Genomic DNA, 27,611 nt, shown 5'->3' on the forward strand with positions numbered 1-27,611 from the left:
TTTGGGAGGCCGAGATGGGCGGATCACGAGGTCAGGAGATCGAGACCATCCTGGCTAACACGGTGAAACCCCGTCTCTACTAAGAAATACAAAAAATAGCCGGGCGAGGTGGCGGGCGCCTGTAGTCCCAGCTACTCGGGAGGCTGAGGCCGGAGAATGGCGTGAACCCGGGAGGCGGAGCTTGCAGTGAGCTGAGATCCGGCCACTGCACTCCAGCCTGGGCTACAGAGCGAGACTCCGTCTCAAAAAAAAAAAAAAAGAATATTCACTTTTTCAAGAAAGAATTTATCCCTCTCTAATGACACAAGGAGATGAGTTTATGCTAATGGCCTGTGAGACCTCAGAATTAAATTCTGCTCTAAACAAACAAAAAGGACTGTTCACATATTTCTAGAGAAGAGTCAGGGCACGGTGGGAATGTGCGGCTGGCTCCTGCACCGTTATACACAGCGGGCCTCTCTACGTGCTGCATCCACACAGCTCGCAAGGTCAACACCACAGCCTTCTGAAAGCGCATGCTGCTGCCCAAAGGGGGCCAGTAAAAAAACGGAGAAAATTCAAGTGAAAGTGTCAAAATTCAATGGTTTCCAAATAGCCCTTCTCTACTCTAGTGGCTCAAGTTGAACATATCTAAGATCCAATTTTCCTGTGTCAAACAGGAGTACTTATTCATGGCCAATGTAGTTAACAGTACAGCTGGAGGTTGACCATTTACAGCTTTGCTTTCCGTTGCTGAGTGACGGTGACTCGGGGAAAACGATCTTAGGGCCCCCATGGGTGAGTAGTGGGGACAGAGGCTTTGTGGTTCTAGGGTTTAAGAAGCTGACCACAAAGAGAACAGGCAATTCCTGGCAATAGAACCAATTTTCCTTAGAATAAGAGAGGTAAAAAAAAAATCTACTGATGGGTTATGATTGAGAGACTGAATAAATGTGTGTTTATTCCCCATGTTAACACAAAGAGAAGCTTGTCACGGGCACCCTTCAATCTAGGACTTCCCTTTCTAAGGCAAGTGCAAAGCATCAAGGTAAAATAATTACCTTCTCTGGCCAGATGCCCAGGTGGAAGTAAAGCCTGGCTTGGAGGAGGAGAAGCTGCACCTGGTCCGGGTACATTGCCAGATAGAGATCCAGCGAGTCTCTCAGGAGCTGGTACGACTGGTCGATGCCTTCCCTAGCAGAGGAAAAACAATCTTTGTCTTATCCTGCTTGTTTTTTCAGCAAAGACTCTCTTTCTCCAGGCCCAGGTTTTAAATAGAATTGACACAAATCCCAAACGTTTTCTGATTCTGGTATTTCTCCTCTGTTCAACAATACTCTTAAGAAAAAAAAAAATACAATAAATATAAATCTTGTACCCTACTTTGGTGATGGGTACTAAATGAAAATCAGAAGCATTTTTACTAAGCAATCAGAGCAATAACACTGTACCTAATTAAAAATGAATTCTGAAGGCCAGGCACAGTGGCTCACGCCTGTAATCCCAGCACTTTGGGAGGCCAAGGCAGGCGGATCACCTGAGGTTGTGAGTTCGAGACCAGCCTGACCAAAATGGAGAAACCCTGTCTCCACTAAAACTACAAAAATTAGCCGAGCGTGGTGGCACATGCCTGTAATCCCAGCTACTCAGGAAGCTGAGGCAGGAGAATCGCTTGAACCCAGGAGGCAGAGGTTGCGGTGAGCTGAGATCACGCCATTGCACTCCAGCCTAGGCAACAAGAGCGAAACTCTGTCTCAAAAAAAAAAAAAAAAGAATGATGAGTAGGCAGAGCACAGAGGATATTTTAGGCCAGTGAAACTACTCTGTGTGATACTATAAAGGGGGACACATGTCATTATGTGTTTGTGCAAACACACAGAATATATGACACCAAGAGTGAACCCTCATGGAAACTGGACTCTTGGTGATAATGATGTGTCAGTGCAGGTTCACTGGCTGCAACAAATGCACCGCTCTGGTGTGGATGCTGACAGTGACGGAGGCTGTGCATGTGTAGGGCAGGGAGGATATGGGAACTCTCTGTACTTTCTGCTCAATTTTGCAGTTGGCCTAAAACTGCTCTAAAAAATAGTCTATTAAAAAAAGAATTATGTCATTAGACAGAAAACTATTACTATAATATACAGCCTACAACTTTCTACTTTCCCTATAGGACAAATTTCCTTGGACTTAGAAACAAGACAGTTTCATATTTTTGTTTTCTTATCTAATGATAGGAAGGTATAAATTAAAAGATGGCAAAGCATTTGGATACGAGAAGATCTTGCCCTTGAAAAATAATATTTCCCAGTCTAAGATATTCTTGTTACTGAAGAATGCTTTCAGTACTCGCAAAGAGAACTTGTCAGTGCCTACTGCAAAGATCTCAAAGAAAAGTCACTTGGCACATCTCAAACACAATTCAAGCTTCTAAAGACATGTGCTCTGCAGAAATACTAGAAAACCAAGAAAACCTTACCGCTTCCCCAGGCTTAACAGGTTTCCCACCATTCTCTGTAACACCTTCTTGACATTGACCACACCATACAGTGCCGCAGTCACGTGCTGGCCGATCAAGTACTCGCATTCTTTCACTGTCAGCTGCTTGCCTTTCCCAAAAGCATCTATGTAGATGTAGTCAAAGATGTCCAGGGTCGCCCTATCCAAAGAGCCAAATATCAGATGAGAGCTGAACAACTCATTATTTTAAGTCTCCACAATAAGTAGCTCACATCATGGGCTGAAGGTTGAGACCATAACATTTCTACTTAAAATATGAATGTCTTGTCCAAGTTTAAAATCTGACCCCTTTGTACAAGCTCTGCTCTGTCAAGACCACAGCACACTGACATTTAAGAAACAGCACCGATGTATGTCATCTAATAGCAACTCACTGCCAGGAGTATCTACAAGTTCGGCTAAGATAATGATTCATGGAATGCCTGAGGCAGTCTGTTAATTCCATAGATTAGCAGCAGGTAACAATCTGTGGATCCTGGGCCCTGGATGATCTGATGAAAGTTACAGCACCTCAGCTGGGCGTGGTGGCTCACGCCTGTAATCCCAGGACTTTGGGAGGCCAAGGCGGGCGGATCAAACAGTCAGGAGATCGTGACTAACATCCTGGCTAACACAGTGAAACCCCGTTTCTACTAAAAATACAAAAAATTAGCCAGCTGTGGTGGCATGCGCCTGTAGTCCCAGCTACTTGGGAGGCTGAGGGGCAGGAGAATGGCGTGAACCTGGGAGCTGGAGCCTGCAGTGAGCTGAGATCACGCCACTGCACTCCAGCCTGAGCAACAGAGCGAGACTCTGTCTCAAAAAAAAGAAAGTTACAGCACCTCACACCAGAAGGATTCGGCCATCAGTTCTGCTGATACACTGAGGTGGTCAGAGACCTGCTGAGCCCATCACAGCCTTGGGCTGGGAACCCTGCGCTAGAGCACAGAGAGCTGTGCCCCTCGCCTCGATCACACAGCTCCTCTTGTAGGCCTGCCTTCTGTGACCTGCACTAGCATGCTGGGGTTGGCCCTTGCTGAGCACAATGCTGAGCAGTGGTCACATGATGCAAGCTCTCACCGAACTGCCAGGCCCACTCTCTGCGAGGACTCATGGACGGGATTCAGGTGGCTCTGTTTCAGAGATACTTGTGTTTCTTATGAGCTATTGTTTCATCTTATATTTCAAGCCCACTACAAATCAGCATATTCCTCTCTTTGGCTGCTAAAAAAGTCCAATCGAATTTCCTCCTTGAGTTATATTTATAACCTACCCTTAGCAAAGATATAAGAATTATATGGCTGGGTGCAGTGGCTCACGCCTGTAATCCCAGCACTTTGGGAGGCTGAGGCAGGCAGATCACGAGGTCAATAGATCGAGACCATCCTGGCCAACATGGTAAAACCCCGTCTCTACTAAAAATACAAAAATTAGCCAGGCATGGTGGTGTGTGCCTGAAATCTCAGCTACTTGGGAGGCTGAGGCAGGAGAATCACTTGAACCCAGGAGGCAGAGGTTATAGTGAGCTGAGATTGCACCACTACACTCCAGCCTGGGCGACAGAGTGAGACTCCATCTCAAAAAAATAAAAAACAAAAATAAAATAAATAAACCTATGAGGAAAGTACAAAAAAAAAAGAATTATATAAATGTTCTAGAAACAAGGAACTCTTCAACTGTTTTTATGAGGCTAAAACTTCCTAAGGACAAATGTACAAAAATTTCTAGGCCAAGATCATTTATGAGCTATCATAAATGCAAAAATCCTGGATAAAACATGAGTAAATCAAATGCAGCAATGTATTTTACAAATAAGTGATTAAGTTAGATGTGCTGCAACAATGGAAGGAGAGTTAAATATGCAAAAATCTATTTTGTAACAGATGCTGGGAAGGTTGTGGAGAAAAAGGAATGCTTATACACTGTTAGTGGGAGTGTAAATCAGTTCAACCATGTGGAAGAGTGTGATGATTCCTCAAAGGTCTGAAGACAGCTAAAGCATTTGACCCAGCAATCCCATTACTGCGTATATACCCAAAGGAGTATAAGTCATTCTATTATAAAGTCACGTGCACACATATGCTCATTGAAGCACTATTCACAATAGCAAAGACATGGAATCAACCTAAATGCCCATCAGTGATAGAGTAGATAAAGAAAATATGATACATATATACTATGGAATACTATGCAGCCACAAAAAAGAACAAGATCATGTCCTTTGCAGGGACGTGGATGGAGCTAGAAGCCATCATCCTTAGCAAACTAACACAGGAACAGAAAACCAAATATTGCATGCTCTCACTTGTAAGTGGGAACTAAGTGATGAGAACACACGGACCCAGAGTGGAACAACACACACTGGGGCCTATCGGAGGGTGGGCGGTGGGAGAGGATCAGGGAAAATAACTAATGGGAACTAGGCTTAATACCTGCATGAAATAATCTGCACAACAAACCCCCATAACACAAGTTTACCTATGTAACAAACTTGCACATGTACACCAGACCTCAAAAGTTAAAAAAGAGAACTTCTATTACAACAACAAAAAAATCTATTTCTAAACATATAAACTAAAAGAGAAAAACCTTATACGTGTAGACACAGAAAAAGAATTCTGAAAATACAAAAAAAATCTAATGCCTAGATAGTAAGAAAACTTAGCAAAGTAGGAATGTAGATGGTAGCTTTCATAATCCCTAACTGCTCCCAACAGCATGCCTGATGGTGAATTTTTGTTTTCTTTTTCTGATACAGGGTCTTGCTATGTTGCCCAAGCTGGCCTTGAACTACTGGGCTCAATCAATCCTCCCACCTCACCCTTCCAAGCAGCTGGGACTACAGGCGTGCGTCACCGTGCCTGGCTTTGAAATTTTAAAAGCATTCCATTTAAAGTCATACCCAAGGCAAGAGTCCCTGCTATCTTTGTTTTTATTCAACTTTGTACAAAAAGATCTAGCTAGCAGAGTAATGAAAGAAAAAGAAACAGATATATAGGAGTTATAAAAAGAAGAAACCAAACTGTCACTATTCACAGATACTATGATTATCCACAGAGAACAGCCAGGAATGGACAAATTATTAGCACCAATGATTTATTCAGCCAAGGCACTGAAAATCAAAACTGTATCTAGATAGCAAGCATATCTCTGCATACCATTAATACTTAAAAAATGTAATCTTAAAAATTACCATTTACAACTGCAAAAAAAAAAAAAAAGGAAGGTACCTAACAATAAATCTAACAAGATGCTAGCTTGATGAAGAAAAAGATAAAATCTTTTTAAGGCCAGTAATGACAACCCAAACAAACAGAGTGGTCCATGTTCATAATAAGACTGATAGCGAGACACTGGCAATGTCCTCCTGTTAATCTAGAACTCCAATTCAAAGTAATCCCTGGCTCCAATCAACAGACACAAAGGGGTTCCAAAGAACCTGACAAAATTGATTCTAAATCAATATGGAGAGCAAAAGCTAGAAACAGCCAAGGCAATTTTGAAGAACTAGCTGGAGTCTCATCCTTTCAGATATCAGGGATAATTATAAAGTTGCAGTGCTTAAGAAAATACGGTCCTGGTACAGGGACAGAGCAAAGTGGCCAAAGGCAAAGAGCAGAGAAAAAGAGAGAAAGGGCCGTATAGCCCAGAAGCTCCTGCCGTGTCCCTGAGGGCTGAGTCCCTTATGGGGCTCAGTGCTAGTTTCTGTCACATGTCGGGGGGGTATTAAATTATTTCCTTGTTCATTTGCATTACAGTATATGTCCACTGTAGCCCAAGAAGGAAAAATGATGTTAACTGCATACAATCCTACCCTGTAGTAAGTTATCATGGCAAATGACATGGCAATTGGTGTTTTAAATGTTTTATATTGTACAGAAATCTTTGGTGCATTATTACATAGGCATTTAAGAATATTTCGGAGATACCTGGGAAGATTGGTTGGGTTATTTGGAGAAAGGGAATGGGACGAAAAATCATTTTTTCCACTTAAAATAATGGAAATTGGGTCCCCACTATCCAAAAATTAAACCATTCAGTACATCCTCAGAAACACATTATCTGGAACACAAGGGAAGCCTGCAGTTATTTAATGCAACATACAGAAGTAATGAACCATAAACATTTTCATGGAAATAAACATGGCCAGGCGTGGTGGCTCATGCCTATAATCGCAACACTTTGGGAGGCTGAGGCAGGCCGATCACTTGAGCTCAGGAGTTCAAGACTAGCCTGGGCAACATGGTGAGACCCTGTCTCTACAAAAAAATTAGCCAGGTTGTGGTGGTGCATGCCTGTGGTCCCAGCTACTAGGGAGGTTGAGGTGGGAGGATGGCTTGAGTCCAGGAGATGGAGGGTGCAGTAAGCCAAGATTGTGCCAATGCACCCTAGCCTGGGTGGCACAGCCAGACCCTGTCTCAAAAAAAAAAGAAAAAAGAAATAACAAACACTTTCAAACTGGTGGTTAGCTCTGGAGAGGAGAAAGGGATGAGGAAGAGTACCTGGGAGGCTTCAACTAAATATGTAATGTTTTATTTCTTAAACTAAGAGGTAGGAACAGAGATCAATTGTACTTTTTTGCTATGCCACATCAGAAACTCTCCTGGGTATATAATATACTGGATAATCTCATTTAATCTTCCAAGCTGCTTTATAAAAAACATTAATCCATTTTACCAAGGAAGAAACTGAGGCCTCCTCAGAGGAAGGTAAAGTTTGAACCCAGTTTGACTTCAAAGCTCTAGTACTTTCTATCACACAATTCATCACTAAAGGGTTTCAGAGTTAATCATTAAGACAGAGTTTCAAAGATCAGGACATAGGTAAATAACTTTTTTCTTTTCCCCTAAATTGTAGATTTAATGAGAATATATTTCCATCTGTTGAACTATTTCTTTCAGAAAAGCTAGACTATAACTGAAAAGGAGCTGTTTGCCCTACAGAGCACTAGGTTTAAAAAAGAACAAAACAGTACTCAGTAACCAGGTCTCTAAAATTCTCATCAGTCACCAACCTTGCCTGAAGGGGAACATGGCCACCCTGTTCCATCTCCCCAGCTTTCTTTCCCTCCCTTCCTCTCTTCCTCTCCCACTCATGTGGGACAAAGAGGGAGATTTTACAGAAGAATAAAAAGAAATAATTTCTTTAAGAACTCTTTGATCTGATCTGCTTTGAAACAAAGGGACTCTGAGAACCACATAAGACCCTGAAGTCAGAGTCTTATTTTTTAAAATTAAACTTTTCGAGTTAACTGTAGATTCACACATGCAGTTTTAATAAATACAGAAAGATCCAGAGAACCCTTTTCCCAGTCTCCCCTGATGGTACCATCCTAACTGTTATAGTATAATAACACAACCAGAATACTGACACTGATACAGCCAGGAAACAAAACAGTTCCATCACCACCCTAGTCCCGTTTTTAACCTGGGTGGTAACACCCAACTTGATGTTGAAAATCAGACTGCCTCTCAGCACAGAGGGATCGAATCTTCAGGACCACAGATAATGAGTCACAGATGCTCACCCTTCTGCGCCTTGGCACCACCTTAGTAAGAAGTGACTTGGGAAGTTGACAGGCTCCAGTGGGACTCCCAACTGCCGAGCAATCGTCAAATAGAGCAGAGACATGCTGATTGGGATTCCTGTTCTGCGAATCAAAACCTAAAGCAGAAAAAATGCTTTTACTTCACTGGGATGAACTATACATTCTCATTCTTTCAATAAACATTCTCATTAGGCACCTATTTTGCATTGGGCATGATGCTCATTTGTGAGGCTTAAGTGAGTATTTCACTTATTTAGGTCAGGGGTCGGTAAACTATAGTCCATGGCAATTCCGGTCCACCGGCTATTTTTGTACAGCTTGTGTAAGAAAAAGTTTTGTTTTTCAATGTTTGAAAAAATAGTTAATACTATTCAAGGACATATGAAAGTAACATGAAATTCAAATTTCAATGACCATATATACAGTTTTGTTGGACACAGCCACATTCAGCTGTTTTTACATTATCTGTGCCTCCTTTTACACCACAGTGGCAGAACTTGGTGGTTAACAACAGAGACCACATGGCCCTCAAAGCTGAAATAATTTTTTGTTGTTGTTGTTGTTTTGAGATGGAGTCCCACTCTGTTGCCCAGACTGGAGTGCAATGGCACAGTCTTGGCTCACTGCAACCTGCCATGTTCAGGCGATTCTCTTGCCTCTGCCTCCCAAGTAGCTGGGATTACAGGCAACCACCACGCCTGGCTAATTTTTTTTCTATTTTTAGTAGAAACGGGGTTTCACCATGTTGGCCAGGCTGGTCTCGAACTCCTGACCTCAGGTGATCCACCCACCTTGGCCTCCCAAACTGCTGGGATTGCAGCGTGAGCCACCACACCTGGCCAAAGCTGAAATAAGTTACTGCCTAGCCTTTTATAGGAAAAGATGGTCAAGCCCTGATTTAGGCCCTCCTTTTTCCAGAAAGAATTTAAAACTGTTTCAAGGAAAAGCGTGTACAATATAGCAAAATAAAAGTAGCAGATAGGGCAACAAAATAAATATGAAAATAGAACTAGGCAGAAAGCAAATAAAAAATAAATATAACAGATGCAAACTTGACACAGCTGGGCCACAGGTTCCCCAAAATGGCTAGAGGCCAGTGCAAAAAGAGGACCCTGATTAGTTCCACAGTTTAGTGTCATGAGATACAAACCGACCAAAGAAGAGTCAGAGAATATCTACTTTTAGTCAAAAATCTATCTCAAGCGTTTGCATATGGAGGATACTCTACGAGAAAACAGACAAACTCCACAACAATATCCTTAAAGCAGAAGGAAAAATAAGTTTCATTGAGCACTCAGAGATGGAAGGCATGGTACTGGCCTTCAAGAATGTACGGTCTATCAGACAGAAGCTTAAAAAAATACATATAGGATGGGCACAGTGGCTCACACCTATAATCCCAGCGCTTTGGGAGGCCAAGGCGGGAGGATCACTTGAGGCCAGGAGTTTGAGACCAGGCTGGGCAACACAGCAAGACCTCATCTGTACAAAAAATAAAAAATTAGCCGGTATGGTGGCACATAGTCCGAGCTTCTCAGGAGGGTGATGCGGCAGGATCGCTTGAACCCAGGAGCTTGAGGCTGCAGTAAGCTATGATTGCGCCACTGCATTCCAGCCTGAGCAACAGAGCAAGACCCTGTCTCTAAAAAAAGAAAATAAAATTACTATACCTATATTACTATGGTAATATACTATGTACCTATATTTACCTGATGCATATATAAGTTTAGGGCATTATAGTAATCCATTCGATTCCCCTTGAACTTCAGTTGGTCGTAAAGGACATAGTTCATGGCATCCAGCACCTGGCTCTGGAGTTCTATTTCCATTATCATGGATGATTCACCTGAAACACAGAGATCTACTCTGGACCCAAGCACAAATAAGGTTGTGACAGGTGCCCCAAACTACCCACAAGATGAAGACATTGGTAATGGCCTAGCAATATTAATCAAGTGTTGCCAATCTAGGAAGCAGAAGGCAGTATGTATTTGAACTGTTTTAGGTTCAACACTTCAACCACGTAAACACGTGGTCACATCATTTTATCACTTTTTCGTGACATAATGGGAGCACACTAACAAATCTCTCAACTCAAAGTAACCAATTCCTCTAGATTTTCTTTCGTAAATACAGCTGGATCCAAAGCAATGCCACACCTGCCTTGAAGGCCAAGCTGGGGTGGCGACTGTTTATGCCCCGAAGAGTTTTGCAAACGAGCTCTACGATGCTGTCAATTTGGGCCTGGATGTCTTTGAGGCTGATATCGGAGAGAGGATTGCAGTACTGGTCAATATATACAGCACCTGAAAATGAACAAGAATTACCGAATAAATTCTTACGTTACCCTTTTCTTATTAGGTTGGCATTTTACCCTGGACATCCTGGGACATGGCTCTTTACACCATCCCACTGGATAAGCTTCATGTTTTGGCCGCGGACCTTACTGCTAACACACTGAGAAGGAGCAACAAACATTTTCATAACAAAGTAGCTTACACTTTTAAAAAAATAAATACACAAACCAAACTTCTCTCAGAAGTCATGGACTAAAAAACTGCATGGTATATGGCACAGTCTCATATTCTATTACAAAGAAAAGTAAATGACATCGAGGAGATCTTTTCAAGCTACTTCTCTCTCCCTAGCTCTTATAGGTTCCAAATCCAACAACTCTGAAAACTTAATGGTATAAGGCAGTTCCTTTAGAAAAAAAAAAATTTCTGAAAGCCCTCCATGACAGATGTGCCATTTCAACAGATTACACCTCTCAAGGGCGAACAGTAAATGGACTCTGGAGCTAACCCTACTTTCCAATGAGATAACAAATTATGCTCAGGGAACGTACAGCTGAAAAGCTGTACAAAGCACACTGCAGACAGTCTCTTAAGAATCACTCCTCTTCACAGTCTTAGGCAATTTTGGAAGCAGAGACTGAAGGGCTAACGGCATCATTTGGGTAAGGACACCGTTACGTGGGAAGCTCTCCAGTCACGTTAAATTCAAGAGATCCCAGACCAGCTCAGAACCTGGACCCCCTTACCAATGCTCCAGAGCTGAAAGCAGTTGAATGAGTGTCAAGACACCTCGACTCCAGTCCCAGTGTTGCCACCAGCCAGGGACTGGCTCCTGGGCCTCCATGGGCCCCAGCTTCCCTACCTGGAGGCTGAAGCAGTTTATGCTGCACATTTCTGAAGTCTGTTCTTTCCTAATGCTATGATTCCCAGACTTCTTTGATGGCATCAGCATTATTCTAGTCACTCACCAAGGATCAGAACCTTGGAGAGTCAACTGTCATTCACTCAACTACTAAACAATTTCCAATGGCTTCCCAATGCTTATGACACTGATGTGGAAGTTCTTCGAAAATTATAACTTTGTATTTAGAAAATGAAAAAGGCGTATTTGTTTTCATACATAAGCTACAAATATATATATATATATTTATATACTACTCTTAACTGTGAAATAACAGAAGATAGGATGCTTCTCAACTCCAGTATACAAATGAGGGGATTCTAGGGTGGTGAGATGTTTCACTTCCTTTTGGATTATACTAGGTTTTCATACACTTGATAAGCATTTACACTAAGCATTGTGGGGTATACAGTGATCCTAACACAAGGACCACAACACATGAAGCTTAGGGACTAGTTACAGAAACAAAATGTACACACAGGAAACAGAAAAAATGCAAGACAGTTTACTATTAAATGCTGCTGTATCTCTGAGGTGAATAAAATCTCCAAGTAGTCAGTGGAAATTTAATGGAAGTGAGGCTTGAGCTGAATTATGGAGGGGAGTAGGATTTTCAAGAGGGATTATGAGGAGGAGGGATATCATGAATGAGGAAGTGAAGCCAGGTGTATTTGTGGGGCACCAGTTTAGACAATGGCCTGGCTGGAGCAAATGGGACATCCTGGAGAGTACGGAGCATAGGTCTGGACCAGATCATGCAGGGCAATGAAAAGCAGGTAGAGGTTTAATATAAAAGGGAAATCAGTTGTCCACACTGCAGGTTTCACATGCAGTGGTGAAAGCTAGGTTTCTAATTGGGCTGGCACTGATATATTGGCTGACTTGGAGGGAAGAGGGGATAATGTTCATGAAATCAAGTATTACTCAGAAAGTTGTTGCCAGGAGAGGCAGCCATAGACTGCATGAGACTAGTTATAGAAGCCAGCCAGGTGTGGTGACACTTGAGCACAGGAGTTTGAACCTAGCACAGGTGACACAGCAAGACCCCGTCTCTAAAAATAAATACATAATTTTTTTTAAAAATAGTAACAAAATAGGAACATGACTATGAGATACACTGGAATGCAAAAAAATCAACAATCTGGTAAATCACCAGAGGTAGGGAATAAAAGTAAATGACCAGTCATATTTACATTTCATAACCATAATGTATGGGAATGTTTGTGTAATATTTTAGGAATTCAAAATCATTTAAAAAAAATGGAAGTCTCACTTTGTTCCTGTTCAACTTAATAAGAACAAAAAGATTCTCCACTCCTTTCTTCTTGCCTGTCCACTCAACTTCTTCCTTCTCACCTTTCATTATGGACAAGCAGACTCACTGATGCCCAAGAACATTCTGTCCTCAATAAACTCCAACCCAGGAGGTTAAGGGATTACTGAAGGTCACAGGGAGACAAAATTGGATACATTTACTTCTGATTTGGAAATTATGTCTTAAAGCTCAGAAAAATAGGAATTTACTTCGTTAGCTAAAGTATCACTCTCACACTTTAAGCCAATGATGCATCTTTAAAAAACACTATTTCTTTAGTGGACTTTGATAAAATCTTAGCTCTAAATTTAATAGTTTGAACTACCTCATTGGTCAGGCCCTATAATCCAATCTGCAGAAGCCCACGAAACATGATTTACTTTTCCACTTTACCACAAGGAACACAACGATTCCCTCTGCTGGTCTTAAAAAACTAATCAGTTACCTATAGAAATACTACTGTCCACATATATGGGAAAATACCCACCTTCAAGATATGACTCATAGTCATCTGGCTGCTGAAGAAAGGCCTTAAGATTATTTAAAATTTTCTGTTGCCGCAGGTAGTAAAGAATTTTTTTCGCGTAGTATTTCCAGGTCAAAGCTTTTCTGGAAACAAACAAGTCAGTAAGAATTAAGATTTGAAAATTTTCAGTTATCTATTTTTTATATTACACTAACATACCATGTAGTTTGCTGAACAAGAAAAATATGATTGGTTCATTATCTTATAATAATTATAATGGAAGTAGATAGCAGTCTTTGAATTGTAATATAATACTAAATTAGTTGTACTGAAATTGGAGGAACAGTTATCTGCCTGGCTTCAGACTTACTTGCCTGTATCTTTGGTAAAAGGAAATGGAAGAGCAGCCTGAAAAAGGAATTGAGCTGGGGAAGGTTCAGAAGATGGGGAGGCATCTAGAATCCTTTGCTGGTCCCCCTGCTTGGGCCACTTGGGCCTGGGCACTCACTGCCACAGTGAGTTCCTCATGGCTTCACATATTATGAAAACTCCTATTTTCCAGACCAGAGTTCTCTCTTGAACTCCAGACCTGTATATCAACTATTATCCATCTACTCTACATCCCGCTTAGAGAGCTGAGCACCTTCATCTTTCTTCTCCTCCCAGAGTCACCCTCATCTCAGATCAAGGCATCTCCATCATTCTAGTAAGGCCAAAAACCTGCAAGTCATACTGGATGCCTTGCTTTCTCTCATAAGCCATACTCGAGACCTGTCAGCCAAAGCTATCAGTACTATCTTCAAATTACATCCAAAATGTGCACACTTCCCAATTACTCCCACACGCCACCATCAGCATTTCTCTGTGTTGCAGCAACATCCTCCTACCTCGGCTTCCCGCTTCAGACCTGGCCCCTCCATTCTATCCTCAATACGGCAGCCAGAGCACTCCAGTAACATGTACAGTCATGTCACCCAATCCTCGACTCCAAGTCTCCAGTGGTTTCCCACCTTGCTCCAAGAAAAAGCCCAGTCCTAATGAGGACCTAAAAGGTCTCTTGAACTCTCGCCCCATTACCTCTCTGACCCCAATTCCTGCCACTCCCCCTCAGTCCAGCCACCCAAGCATTCCAGCTGTTCCTTTACTCTCCAGCGGGTGCTCACCTTAGTGCCCTGTTCCTTCTGCCTGGTACATTCTCCCCGGAGACTGCAGTCTGTTCTCACCTCCTCCTAGGTTTCAACTCAAATGTCCCCTTGAGTAAGGCCCCCTACATTATTTTAAATGGCACCACCTCACCATTCCCGTCTTCTTCCCCGATTATATTTCTCTATAGCATTTTTCATTTTCTAATGTAACCAATTTCTTATTTTTCTTAGTGCCTATCTCCCCCACTACAGTATAAGCCCCATGAAGGCAGGGATTTTTTTGTGTGTTGTTCATTGCTGTATCCCCAGTGCCTAGAATAGCGTTTGGCACATAGTAGATGTTCCATAACACTTGTTGAGTGAATAAAATTCTTCACCACATATCCCAAATATATATGGGGATTATAAGAAATAGGAGAGAGACAGTGATGAAACTTATCTGGCTGACATCATGAAGAAACAAACAACTTGCCAATCTTGAGGGAGGTCAATGAAAACCTGCAGAATGATCTATGTTTTATCTACTTTTTAATCTTTGAGTTGTACAACACATCAGTCTAGAAAATTGTGTGAAACAAACAAGTAGCTTAATGAATCATTATAAGACACATTCCTGGATCTACCACTCTTGCCAAGACAGAAAATTTTGTGGCCAGCACGGTGGGTGGCTCACGCCTGTATTCCCAGCATTTTGGGAGGCCGAGGCGGGCGGATCACAAGGTCAGGAGATCGAGACCATCCTGGCTAACACAGTGACACCCCATCTCTACTAAAAATACAAAAGATTGGCCGGGCGTGGTGGTGGGCGCCTACAGTCCCAGCTACTCGGGAGGCTGAGGCAGGAGAATGGGGTGAACCCGGGAGGCGGAGCTTGCAGTGAGCCAAGATGGTGCCACTGCACTCCAGCCTGGGCGACAGAGGGAGACTCGTCTGAAAAAAAAAAAAAAGAAAGAAAAAAGAAAACTTTGCAAACAGCCAAGAAGCCCTCTGGGGCCCCCCTCAACAATAATCACAAACCACACCTCTATGATTATCACTTTCTTGCTTTTCTCTTTAGTATTACCATGAAATATGCATCCCTAAACAGGCGAGTCTGTTTTGATGTCTTTTAAATCTCTTAATCTACAGGATCCTCCTCCATCTTTTTTTCCCCTTGCAATTTATTTGTTGAAGAATCTGGGTTGTTAGACCTGCAGTTTCCCATCATCTGGAATTTGCTGACTGTACCCACATGATGTAGTTTAACATGTTCTTCTGTCTTCTGATCACCTGTAAATTGGATGTAGAGGCTACATGAGATACAGATTTCATTAATTTAGCAAGACAACTTCATAGAAGGTAGTGCATTCTCCCATCAGGAGGCAATAATGCCTGGGTGTCTCTTTTGTGATGTCAGCAGCACTGCTATGCAATGTCTTGATCTGTTAATTCATTTGACGTTACAAAGTGGTGACATTAGAATTCAACCAACCCTTCTTATTTCATTAGCTGTGATACTTCTATAAGGAAAAACCTCCATGGAAAAGGCAGGATAAATGCTGATATCTTCCATTTACAATTTTTTTTTTCAAAATAATGATGTGGGTTTCTATTTATCCTTCAAAGGTGACCAATTGTTTTTAGTATGATTATGAACTCATCGAGCTAAGCATATTCGACGCATTTCAATCCATTCCTGTTATTATCCACACTGATGCTCAAACTGTCACATCTTTGGCCACTGGAAGCCTCTTCACATTGGTTCCTCAATACTTCCGACATAAAGTAGTGTCAGTTTTCTTACTATCTGGTTAGGTTTCCAGGATGCTCCAGGCTCATCTTTTAAAATCCTTGCATTGGACACAGAACCAGTCTTTCTTCAAAAACCCTGGCTTCTTCTGTGGAAAATGTTGTATCAAGATGACAATCTGGATACCAGGGAAGATCAATTCCACTAGGTTGGTTATTGTTTCTAGATCTTTTCAGTGGACACACCTAGGAAGCCTAGTGTTTATGTGCACTTGTGTGTACATGTACATATGCACATGCACTTACATACACCTACATGCATTTAAACATAAAATATCTTTTGAGTTCATACTGACACTTCTAATTCAAAAATATATGGCTCTGACCTTCTATCTTATATCTATGTCTTCTTTATTCCGGGAGAATTCTGCTTCTCCAGGATATCACAGGTGATAAAATTAGAATATCACATTGTTATTCATTTACTTCATTCCAAAGCTCTCTCTCATACACACACACCAGCCCTCAGAATAACAAGACTAATGTTCTTATCACTTTTGAGACGGAGTCTCGCTCTGTCGCCAGGCTGCAGTGCAGTGGTGTGATCTCGGCTCACTGCAATCTCTACCTACCGGGTTCAAGCTATTATCCTGCCTCAGCCTCCCAAGTAGCTGGGATTACAGACAGTGTCACCCCACCAAGCTAATTTTTTTTTTTAAGTATTTTAGTAGAGACGGGGTTTCACCATGTTGGCCAGGATGGTCTCAATCTCCTGACCTCATGATCTGCCCACCTCAGCCTCCCAAAGTGCTGGGATTACTCATCACTTTTATGATTACTGAAAACAGGTAAATATTTTGCATATGTTCTCCCCCACTGTCCATTCATTTAAACAGATGCATTGTATTTATACTGACATGTCTTACAGACATTACACATGCAATACTTTCTTCCCTAGAACCCTCATTTGAATTTAAATCGACAAATACATATTTAGTGCTCACTGCCCGTGTTTTTCTGTTTTTTTTTTTGGTCGGGGGTGGGGGGAGTGGTTTTTGGTCATTTGAAATTCATTTTCCAGGAGATTTCTCAGGAAGGACTGAAAAGTCACTGAATTCTTGTAAGTTGTTAAGTTTGTGTGTACTCTTCATATCTGGAAGTCAGTTTGGCTGGATATAAAAATCCTTGGCTGACATTTTCCTTAGATCATTGAGTATCTTAAATAAGTTATTTTTTCCTTTGGCATAAAAAATTCTGTTGAAAAGTCTGATGATATTCTCATTTTCTTTTCCTTATAAATGACTTTATCTTTTTTGCTTGGATGCTCAAAGGACTTTCCTGTCTTTAAAATCCAGCAATTTTACTAAAATATGTCTCAGTATTGGTCATTCTGGGATACTTTTCTCGGGTACAACGTATGCATTTATTTATCTATCTATCTATCTATCTATCTATCTATCTATCTAATCCATCTATCTATTTATTTGAGACTGAGTCTCACTCTGTCACCCAGGGTGGGGTGCAGTGGCACAATCTCAGCTCACTGCAACCTCCGCCTCCCAGGTTCAAGCAATTCTCTTGCTTTAGCCTCTTGAGTAGCTGGGATTACAGGCATGCCATGCCCGGCTAATTTTTTGTATTTTCAGTAAAGACGAGGTTTCTCCACGTTGGCCAGGCTGGTCTCGAACTCCTGGCCTCAGGTGATCCGACCGCCTCAGGCTCCCAAAGTGCTGGGATTCCAGGTACGAGCCAGCACGCCCGGCCCAGTGTATGCCCTTTTACTATGCTGTTTCTAATCTTTATTGTAGGGCATCCTCTTTTTTAAGACCACATAGCACATCATAAACACAAACTGATTTCCAACTGATGCTTTAGTATTTATGGAAACTACACTTTTTCCTTCCCATGCTTTCCATATCCAAACCACAAGCATTTGCCAGGAATGAATACAAATAGGGTCTTCCATGAAAACTGATATCCCAAAATATTTTTAAATGTGGGGTATTCTATCATTTAAAAACAATCTTATTTGTTTGTTGGCTCGCACTTATAGTCCTAGCACTTTGGAAGGCCAAGGTGGGAGGATCACTTGAAGCCAAGAGTTCAAGACCAGCCTGGGCAACATAGTGAGACACTGTCTCTACCAAATAAAAATTAGCCAGGCATGATGGCACATGCCTATATTCCTAGCTACTCAGGAGGCTGAGGCCGGAGGATCCCTTGAACCCAGGAGTTCAAGTTACAGTGAGCCATGATTGCACCACTGTACTCCAGCCTGGGCAACAGGATGAAACCCTGTCTCAAAAAATAAACAGGGCTGGGCATGGTGGCTCACACCTGTAATCCCAGCACATTGGGAGGCCAAAGCAAAAGGATCCTTTTTTTTTTTTTTTTTGAGACCAAGTCTGTCGCCCAGGCTGGAGTGCAGTGGCGCAATCTCGGCTTACTGCAACCTCAGTCTCCTGGCTTCAAGCACTTCTCCTGTCTCAGCCTCCCGAGTAGCCAGGATCACTGACCTCAAGTGATCAACCCGCCTCGGCCTCCCAAAATGCTGCGATTACAGGTGTGAGCCACCATGCCTGGCCGGGAAGATCTCCTGAGGCCAGGAGTTTATTTTTTTTTTTTTTTTTTTTTTTTTTTTTTTTTTTGAGACGGAGTCTAGCTCTGTTGCCCAGGCTGGAGTGCAGTGGCCGGATCTCAGCTCACTGCAAGCCCCGCCTCCCGGGTTCACGCCATTCTCCTGCCTCAGCCTCCCGAGTAGCTGGGAGTACAGGCGCCCGCCACCTCGCCCGGCTAATTTTTTTTTGTATTTTAGTAGAGACGGGGTTTCACCGTGTTAGCCAGGATGGTCTCGATCTCCTGAACTCGTGATCCGCCCGTCTCGGCCTCCCAAAGTGCTGGGATTACAGGCTTGAGCCACCGCGCCCGGCCTGAGGCCAGGAGTTTAATACCTGCCTGGGCAACAAAGCAAGACTCCATCTATACAAAAAATAGAAAAAATTAGCCAGGTGTAATGGCAAGTGCCTGTAGTCCTAACTACACGGGAGGCTAAGGCAGGAGGATCACTTGAGCCCAGGGGTTTGATTCTGCAGTAAGCTATGATTGTGTCATGGCATTCCAGCCTGGGTGACAGAGTGAGACTCTGTTTCTAAAACAAACAAACAATCCTTTTTTAAGGTCAAAATATATGTGTTGGGCCAAGGGGTAACCTATTCGTATTTATTTCTAAAAAGACTATAATATATGTCTTTACTGGATATGCATTTTCATCACTTTTGGGAATCTGATACGTAAAATGGCAGTACTTCACTGTTGTTTAACACTTCTATTTTTTTTTTGAGACGGAGTTTCACTCTGGTCGCCCACGCTGGAATGCAATGGTGTGATCTCAGCTCACTGCAACCTCCACCTCCCGCGCCTCCCGGGTTCAAGCAATTCTCCTGCCTAAGCCTCCCGAGTAGCTGGGATTATTGGTGCCTGCTACCAAGTCCGGCTAATTTTTGTATTTTTCTGTAGAGACAAGGTTTCACCACGTTGGCCAGGCTGGTCTCGAACTCCTGACCTCAGATGATCCACGGACTCAGCTTCCCAAAGTGCTGGGATTACAGGCGTGAGCCACTGCGCCCGGCCTATTTAATACTTTTTGAACAGAGCATTAAAGGGTTTTTTCCATGATTGTTAGCCATTAGGATTTGTTCTTCTGTGAATGCCATCCTCCTAACCTTTGCACGTTTTTCAGTATCTCCTGAGTTCTACTGACTTCATTCATGGTCTCTTGGCCATATAGAAGTGTCTGCTCTTTCACCGCCTCTGCATTGTCATTCTTGGTTAAGGTGGTCTCCCTAGACTACATGAAGTTCCCTATTTTCTTAAGGAATGTTCACTGTGATCACTTAAAAATTTCAGTTGTTTAATCCTTTGGAAAAATGTTTGCATATGATGCACGTTTTCCTTTCTTCCAGATGGATATTCAGTTATGTCCAGTACCATTTCTTTAAAAATCCATTTTTTTCCCTCTGAGTTTAAATATATTAAATTATCTTTTATTCTGGGATGCATCTGTCAATTATCCTCTGCTACTGATGCAGCTATTTTTATTGAATTACTGTGCTGTTTGGATTATAAGTAGCTTTCTAAGATGGCCTAATATCTAGTGATGCCAGTTTCCCATTATGATTACTAAAAGATTGTTTTTTGGCTCTTCTTGTGAATTTAGTCTTCTGTATATATTTTATGACATCTAAATGAAAGAAAAGAAAAAAGCAAAACAACCCCCCCTGCTCACCACCCCCCAAAAAAAGACTTTGTTTGAATCCTAATTGGAATGACACTAGGTTTATATATTAATTTGGGGAGAACTGACATTTTTTGTGACAGTAAGTCTTCACATTCCAGGACATGTTATCTATTTTATGTCTTTCTTTCTTTTTTTTTTTTTTTTTGAGACGGAGTCTCACGCTGTCGCCCAGGCTGGAGTGCAGTGGCGCGATCTCGGCTCACTGCAAGCTCCGCCTCCCGGGTTTACGCCATTCTCCTGCCTCAGCCTCCCGAGTAGCTGGGACTACAGGCGCCCGCCACCTCGCCCGGCTAGTTTTTTGTATTTTTTAGTAGAGACGGGGTTTCACCGTGTTAGCCAGGATGGTCTCGATCTCCTGACCTTGTGATCCGCCCGTCTCGGCCTCCCAAAGTGCTGGGATTACAGGCTTGAGCCACCGCGCCCGGCCTATTTTATGTCTTTCAATAACAACCTATAGTCTGAACTGGGAAACCCATTCCCAAGACTACTACCTAGAAACATCACTCCTCACAGTGACACAAAATGGAAAAATAAAGTGGTTGTCCATCTATAGGAAAATCATGTAGGCCGGGCACAGTGGCTCACGCCCATAATCTTAGCACTTTGAGAGGCCGAGACCGGCAGATCACCTGATATCAGGAGTTTGAGACCAGCCTGACCAACATGATGAAACACCGTCTCTACTAAAAATACAAAATTAGCCGGGTGTGGTGGCAGGCACCTGTAATCCCAGCTACTCGGGAGGCTGAAGCAGGAGAATCTCTTCGACCCAGGAGGCAGAGGTTGCCAAGATCGTATCACTACACTCCAGCCTGGGCAACAAGAGTGAAATTCCATCTCAAAAAAATAAAAATAAAAATAAGTAAATAAATTATGTAACGCACCACAGAAGAGTAAGTAGACATTAACAAAAGTGATTTTGATGTTTTACCCACTGAAGGGGATGGATTTCCATAACGTACTGTTGAATGAGAAAACACAATATAGAAAAGTACCTATTATGTGATCCCAATTTTGTGCAATAACGATCCCTTCCCATACTCATCACTGTCAGCCAGCATGAAGAATGCAACCTGGGCTGTTATCAAGAATTACAGAGGTGGCGGCAGGAAAGGCCAATGTAAACAGAGGGAATAGGGAGGAAAAAGGAAACAGCATAAATAAGAAAAAAACCCAGTCTGTACTAAACATCAAACCAAAACAACCAACAAAGTATGTATGAGGTTCCATTTATGTACTTAAAAGTACATATGCACATTAAAAAAACACAAGTCAGCTTTTATTTTGAAGACTGCACAATACTGACTACTAGATCATACTTCAATTCATTTATAGATAAACCAAAATAGAAATGGAAAAATGACCTCTGCATCTGAACTCATCCAAGGCCTAGAATAGTGACACATCTTACCTCTACCCACAGTTGTTCCACTGATAGATATTTCTCTCTCCTAAATCCCCTTTAAAAAACAACAGAAATATTTTATCCCTTGTTTGTGAGATATTTCGCAAAGATTCCTTTTAAGGAAGATGTTAAACTAGCATTCTTATCTTCCATCACTAGAAAGTTTTCAGAACTTTTAGAGCAGAAAGTCTTTTCCACAGGCAAGTTAGGCTGGAAGCCCAGTCATCTTTCAGGTAAAAACTGGAAATTAACCCTCACAGCAGAAAATAAAAGGCATATGAAATTTTAAGTAATAACCAAGAAATAAGGGGTTCTTCTTGATCAGGTGAGTCCCTTAGTACACAGTTTTCTGACTGGAAGATAAAAGAAAGGCTCACCCAAAGACCTACAGTGTTCAAAGACCAAGGTAAGATTATTTTGTACCACAATTCAGAAATTGTAAAAAATCATCCATTAAGACATGCCTAAGAAATTATTATTTTTAAATTAAAAGATTCAATTCATGATAGGCAAATTTGGTAGTAAGTGGAGAGGTAATAATGAAGGAAGCATGATTTCTATTACCAGAAGGTTTCTTTTTTTTGAGACGAAGTCTCGCTCTTGTCCCCCAGTCTGGAGTGCAATGACACGATCTCAGCTCACTGCAACCTCCGCCCCCTGGGTTCAAGTGATTCTCTTGCTTCAGCCTCCCGAGTAGCTGGGATTACAGGTGCATACCACCACACCCAGCTAATTTTTTGTATTTTTTTAAGTAGAGATGGAGTTTCACCATGTTGGCCAGGCTGGTCTCGAACTCCTGACCTCAGACGATCCACCCGCTTCGGCCTCCCAAAGTGCTGGGATTACAGGCGTGAGCCACCGTTCCCAGCCTATTACCAGAAGGTTTCTAAACAACACAACAGATACAAGGGTCTGGAGCACAGTATTTGACCCACAATAAAGCTAAACATTAATTCCATTTTCTTTCCAAAAGGATTTTTGTAAGGTTTCTTTATATGTCAATTGTCTTGGTGTATCTACCTAATATACACAGAACTTTTCAAAACTGTAACTATGACCAGGCGTGAAATATTTGGAATCACATGTTCCAGGGTTTAGCCACACAGAAATTACAGCGATTTATTCTGGACTTATTAAAACAAACAAATCCCTGCTAAAGCTATGGCTTACCTTCCTTCCATATTTAGGATACACACCAGTTCATCCTCAAAAAAAATCTCTGGTCCTTCAAGGTTCTCAATGTCACTGAAGCCATTACAAGGAACCTATGAAGAAGACATATACAAGTAGGCCTCAATTATGAGTATTGATGCAACTGTCACTCTCACAAATTTGAGTTGAAATAAAGATGTCCACTACTAAAGACAGTGCTAACAGTTATTCTACACTACCTTGCACTATCAGTCATGGGTAGAAAATAACATAAAGTAACAATAATTTACTGAGATCTTCTTGTTATTTGCAATCAATTATGTTTTCATAGACTAGAATTTCTGAAACTGACAACTCAGAGTTCTAATGTAAAGAAAACTAGCTCTGGCCAGGCACAGTGGTTCCTGACTGTAATCCCAGAACTTTGGGAGGCCAGGGCAGGCGGATAACCTGAGGTAAGGAGTTTGAGACCAGCCTGATTAACATGGTGAAACCCTGTCTCTACTAAAAATACAAAATTAGCCAGGCATGCCTGTAATCCAGCTACTTGGGAGGCTGAGGCAGAAGAATCACTTGAACCCGGGAGGCAGAGGTTACAGTGAGCTGAGATTGCGCCATTGCACTCTAGCCTGGGCAACAAGAATGAAACTCCGTCTAAAAAAAAAAAAGCAGCAGCAGCAGCTGGGTGTGATGGCTCATGCCTGTAATCCCAGCACTTTGGGAGGGCGAGGCAGGCAGATCACCTGAGATCGGGAGTTCGAGACCAGCCTGACCAACATGGAGGAAACCCTTTCTCTACTAAAAATACAAAATTAGCCAGGCATGGTGGTGCACGTCTGTAATACCAGCCACTCAGGAGGCTGAGGCAGGAGAATCGCTTGAACCCAGAAGGCAGAGGCTGCAGTGAGCTGAGATCGCGCCACTGCACTCCAGCCTGAACAAGGACTAGAACTACAAAATCTCCTAATGACTACTTCACATAGTCTATGCTGTACTCAACTAAGAGAAGAGGGCCCGGGAGGTAAGCCTAGTAGATCAGGCAGCTCCTGTAATCCACTGGGCATGTTTTCTCCTCTGTAAATTCAGGTGCAAATGGCTTTAAGGTTTTCTCAGTTAAGGCCTGGCGTGGTGGCTCACGCCTGTAATCACAGCACTTTGGGAGGCTGAGGTGGGCGGATCACCTGAGGTCAGGAGTTCGAGACCAGCCTGACCAACATGGAGAAACCCCGTCTCTACTAAAAATACAAAATTAGCCAGGCGTAGTGGTGCATGCCAGTAATCCCAGCTACTCGGGAGGCTGAGGCAGGAAAATCACTTGAACCTGGGAGGCAGAGGTTGCGGTGAGCCGCGATCACGCCATTGCACTCCAGCCTGGGCAACAAGAGTGAAACTCCGTCTCAAAAAAAAAAAAATCTTCTCAGTTTAAAATTCTATGGCTTCTCTCAGTTTTCTTTTTGCAAGTAGCCAGAACATTTCAGGTCAACCTGTGTGCATTCCGAGAACACAGGAACACCAAGATCCTGGGCCAAAGCAATCACCCACCCACAGATTAATGTTAAGTATGCTCCCGCTGTGTTCAAAGTCCTTGACATACTTCTAATTAAGCAGTGGTACAGGGAAAGGGGGAGCTGAGGAAAAAACACAACAATCCATCATTATTACACAGAGGCACAGACTGTTCAAAACATACACAAAACCAGCTGGACTAGAGGAGGTTGCAGGCTCATAGTCCATGACCAATTGCACCAAACATAGCTAGTACCAAAATCTACGTATGTGCAAACACATTCAGATCAGCATTTACAATTTGTGATTACGAATGCTTTTAGCCAGGGCATGGCTTCTCCAAAGTAGAATACAAATTTTGTTTATTCTAACACTAATAAATAATTATAGAAACCAATTACACTAAGGAAGGTCTATTTGTATTCTCCATAGGGGAAAACATTCAAATTTGTCCAAAGTTCAAATTTTCCCTTTCAAAACTTGAAAAGCCTTGAAAACATTTCAAATTATGAACTCCATTAACTAACAGTAAATAAAATTACAGAATCCAAAGGAGTCTTTAGTAAAACACAAAAGAGAAATAAATCAGATCCACTCTATTTCTAGAACCCCAACCAGAAATAAATATCTAATAGTTTGTTGAACTCAAAACATTAGTGTGGATTATTTTCCAGAGTTACAAAAAGGGATGAGAACATACAGAAACTTCCGTGAGGCCTGGCATACGCCTGTAATCCCAACACTTTGGTTTGCCGAGGCCAGCGGATCACTTGAGGCCAGGAGTTCAAGACCAGCCTGACCAACATGGTAAAACCCCAGCTCTACTAAAAATACAAAAATTATCCAGGTATGGTGGCACATGCCTGTAGTCCTGGCTACTCGGGAGACTGAGACATGAGAATTGCTTGAGCCCAGGAGCAGGAGATTGCAGTGAGCTGAGATTGTGCCACTGCACTCCAGCCGGGGAGACAAAACAAGACTCTGTCTCAAAAAAAGAAAAAAGAAACTTCCATGAGACGTTTTGAAGAAAGAAAGAAAAAAAAAAAACCAAAAAACCCACCATGTATTTCAGCAATATTAAAAAAAAGCAAACAAAAACTTTTCAGGGATAATGAATGAAAGACAATTTATTTCAGGGACTAGTAACTCTGATTTGTAGGTAGCTTTTAATCCTCTGTTACCTTAACAAATAATGCAGTTCACTACTGGTTAGAACCTGCAAAGCCAGAGAGAAGAACCACATTAATTTCGTCAACCCTTCTGGGAAAACAACCGGGAGAAATTTATAGTGTTCAATCATTGATGATTCCCCAAATAACGCAGGGGTTGCAAACAAAATCCGTTGAACCCACTTGAGAAATAATGCTGATCTGGACTCCGTCTACATTGTGCTGCGTGGGTCCCTCCCTGCTCCCTCCACCCCCATTCTCTCTATGGCTTTAGAAAAGTAAAGCTGGCACAGACAAATGGCTTCGTGTTGTTGGATAGGAGGAAAAGGACACAATGACTCTTGCAGCCATCTAAGTGAGTAAGGGATTGTGAGAGCATTGAAAAGGGAGATACGAAAAAGAGCTGGATGAGCTCATGCCTGCAGACCCAGACACATACACCAGCAGGCCAAAGCTTAGAGCCACATCAACAGATCCTTACGTGCTCTGAAAAGAACCTCTTTGAGAACGAGGCTACAATCTTCCGCGCTTCCAACCCAGCTTTTTGCCGAACTTTATACTCTTCCAACCAATTGACGTAGTCGGTGGGGCTGTAGTGTTTCATAAGGGAAGGCCACCTACGAGGAGAGAAACACCCCCTCAGCTTTACAGAGACTCAAAGGCAGGCGGCCACGAATCCAAGGCAGCCTTGGAAACAGGGACAGCAGCGGGGTCCCGTGGTAAGAGGGACCCCGGCGAGGGACCTAGTTCAAAACCCCACCGGCATTCACTCACTCACTCCTGGTGTGACCTTGGCATAGGGGCATGAATGATGTCTCCATTCCCCATCTCTAAAATGGGGACAGTTGTAATAACAATAATAATAATAATGACAATGACAGTGAGTATTCATTGAGCGCCTCCTAGGAGCCGGGGCCCTGCGTGCGTGCCTCCCGCAGATCATCTAATTTAATAACCACGGTGAAAGGTCTAATGATCACCACCACTCAAAGTCTATGAACGAGGCTCAAAAAAAGGGAAGTCGCTCCCCCCAAGGTCACAGAGGGAGTGTGCAGGGCCAGATTTCATCCCGGGGCCACGCTGAAATCTGTGCCGTCCACAACCAGCCCGGGGATGCTGCGCCCGCCCGATCGATGCATCACTGGGTCCATGTAAACATTTCAGCCCGGAGTCGGGCACAAAAGAAGCGCGCAAAAGGGACGAGCCGCGCCGCCGCCAGCGTCACCCTTGACCGAGGGCCCGGCTGCGAGGCGCTCACAGATGCGCCATTTGGGGACCCGGGGGTCCGCCTGGCGTGGCCCCGCAGGGTCCGGGGCCTGGAGGCCTTTGTCTGTCTGTCCGCGGGAAGGGGTCCGGGGTGGGGTTCGCGCTCGGGGCGGCCGCGGGGAGCGAGCGGGGCGGCTGCCCGGCCCCGGGGGGCGCGGGGCGGTGGGCGCGCAGCCGGGGCGCGGGGCTGCTGGCTCACCTCACCCGGAACTGCTCCTTCCACACCTTCCCGCTGCTCTGGCACAGCTCGCGCAGCCGCCGGCAGGTGCTGGAGACACGGCCAATGTCGGCGGCCGTCAGCGAGCCGCAGCACAGGATGTACTCCAGCACCTCACCCGGCAGGTTGACCAGGCAGCTGAGGCCCGCTACCTCCGGCGCGGCCTCCTCCGGTAGCGCCGGCACCACCTCCATCGCGCTGTCGACTGCTGCCGCCGCCATCTTGTCCGCGTACCTGGGGCCGCGCGCGCGCGCGCGCGAGAGGGTCGGGGAGCCCCGCCTGGCCCCGCCTACTGGTCTTGGGGGCGAGTCGTGTGATCGCTCCGCCCACCCGCGGGCCACACCTCCCCTGCATCAGCCGGGGTCCGCGCGGGTGGCAGCGCCGAAAAAGGAGGACATAATTGCGCTCTGTGCTTGGAGCCGGCAGCGCAAGCCGCCTCTAGTCTGGGACAACAATAGTAGCATTGATTCTTTTAAACGTAATTAATGTTTAAAATTAACAAATAAAAATGGTATCTATTCTTACGCGTGCTGAGCACTTTCTGTGCGCATTGGACCTTCCCCAATTAACCTACGAACTTTCTCCTCATATTACAAACGGGGAAACTGAGGTTCGGAGAGTGAGAGGGCTTGCTCAGGATCCCTTGACTTGGATTTTTTTTTTTTTCCGCTTTCGGACGGAGTCTCGCTCTCGCCCAGGCTGGAGGGCAGTGGTGCTATCT

The 27,611-nt window shown here is 43.4% G+C and overlaps 1 protein-coding gene across 9 annotated transcripts in view; it reads right to left on the bottom strand.

Moving 5' to 3' along the window:
- FBXO21 (F-box protein 21) overlaps positions 1–27,126 on the bottom strand; it is a 50,039-nt gene extending 22,913 nt beyond the window's left edge. For 7 of the 9 annotated variants that reach the window (XR_006690654.3, XR_010579610.2, XR_012420724.1 and 4 more), the window contains exons 1-9: positions 26,873–27,126; positions 25,889–26,024; positions 22,751–22,845; positions 13,027–13,148; positions 10,186–10,332; positions 9,736–9,872; positions 8,006–8,142; positions 2,459–2,638; positions 1,041–1,173 (exon numbers count right to left, since the gene is read on the bottom strand). Coding sequence is in view for 6 of the 9 variants with exons in the window: in XM_005572355.5 (XP_005572412.1) it covers positions 1,041–1,173; positions 2,459–2,638; positions 8,006–8,142; positions 9,736–9,872; positions 10,186–10,332; positions 13,027–13,148; positions 22,751–22,845; positions 25,889–26,024; positions 26,873–27,111 (1,326 nt within the window). In the remaining 3 variants the exon portion in view is untranslated. The remainder of the gene's footprint in view (positions 1–1,040; positions 1,174–2,458; positions 2,639–8,005; positions 8,143–9,735; positions 9,873–10,185; positions 10,333–13,026; positions 13,149–22,750; positions 22,846–25,888; positions 26,025–26,872) is intronic. The other 2 variants (XM_074007991.1, XM_074007990.1) reach the window with 1 other exon arrangement.
- Positions 27,127–27,611: the final 485 nt, after the last annotated feature.

The sequence above is a fragment of the Macaca fascicularis genome, chromosome 11, assembly GCF_037993035.2.
Source record: "Macaca fascicularis isolate 582-1 chromosome 11, T2T-MFA8v1.1".
In the NCBI taxonomy this organism is placed as follows: Eukaryota; Metazoa; Chordata; class Mammalia; order Primates; family Cercopithecidae; genus Macaca; species Macaca fascicularis.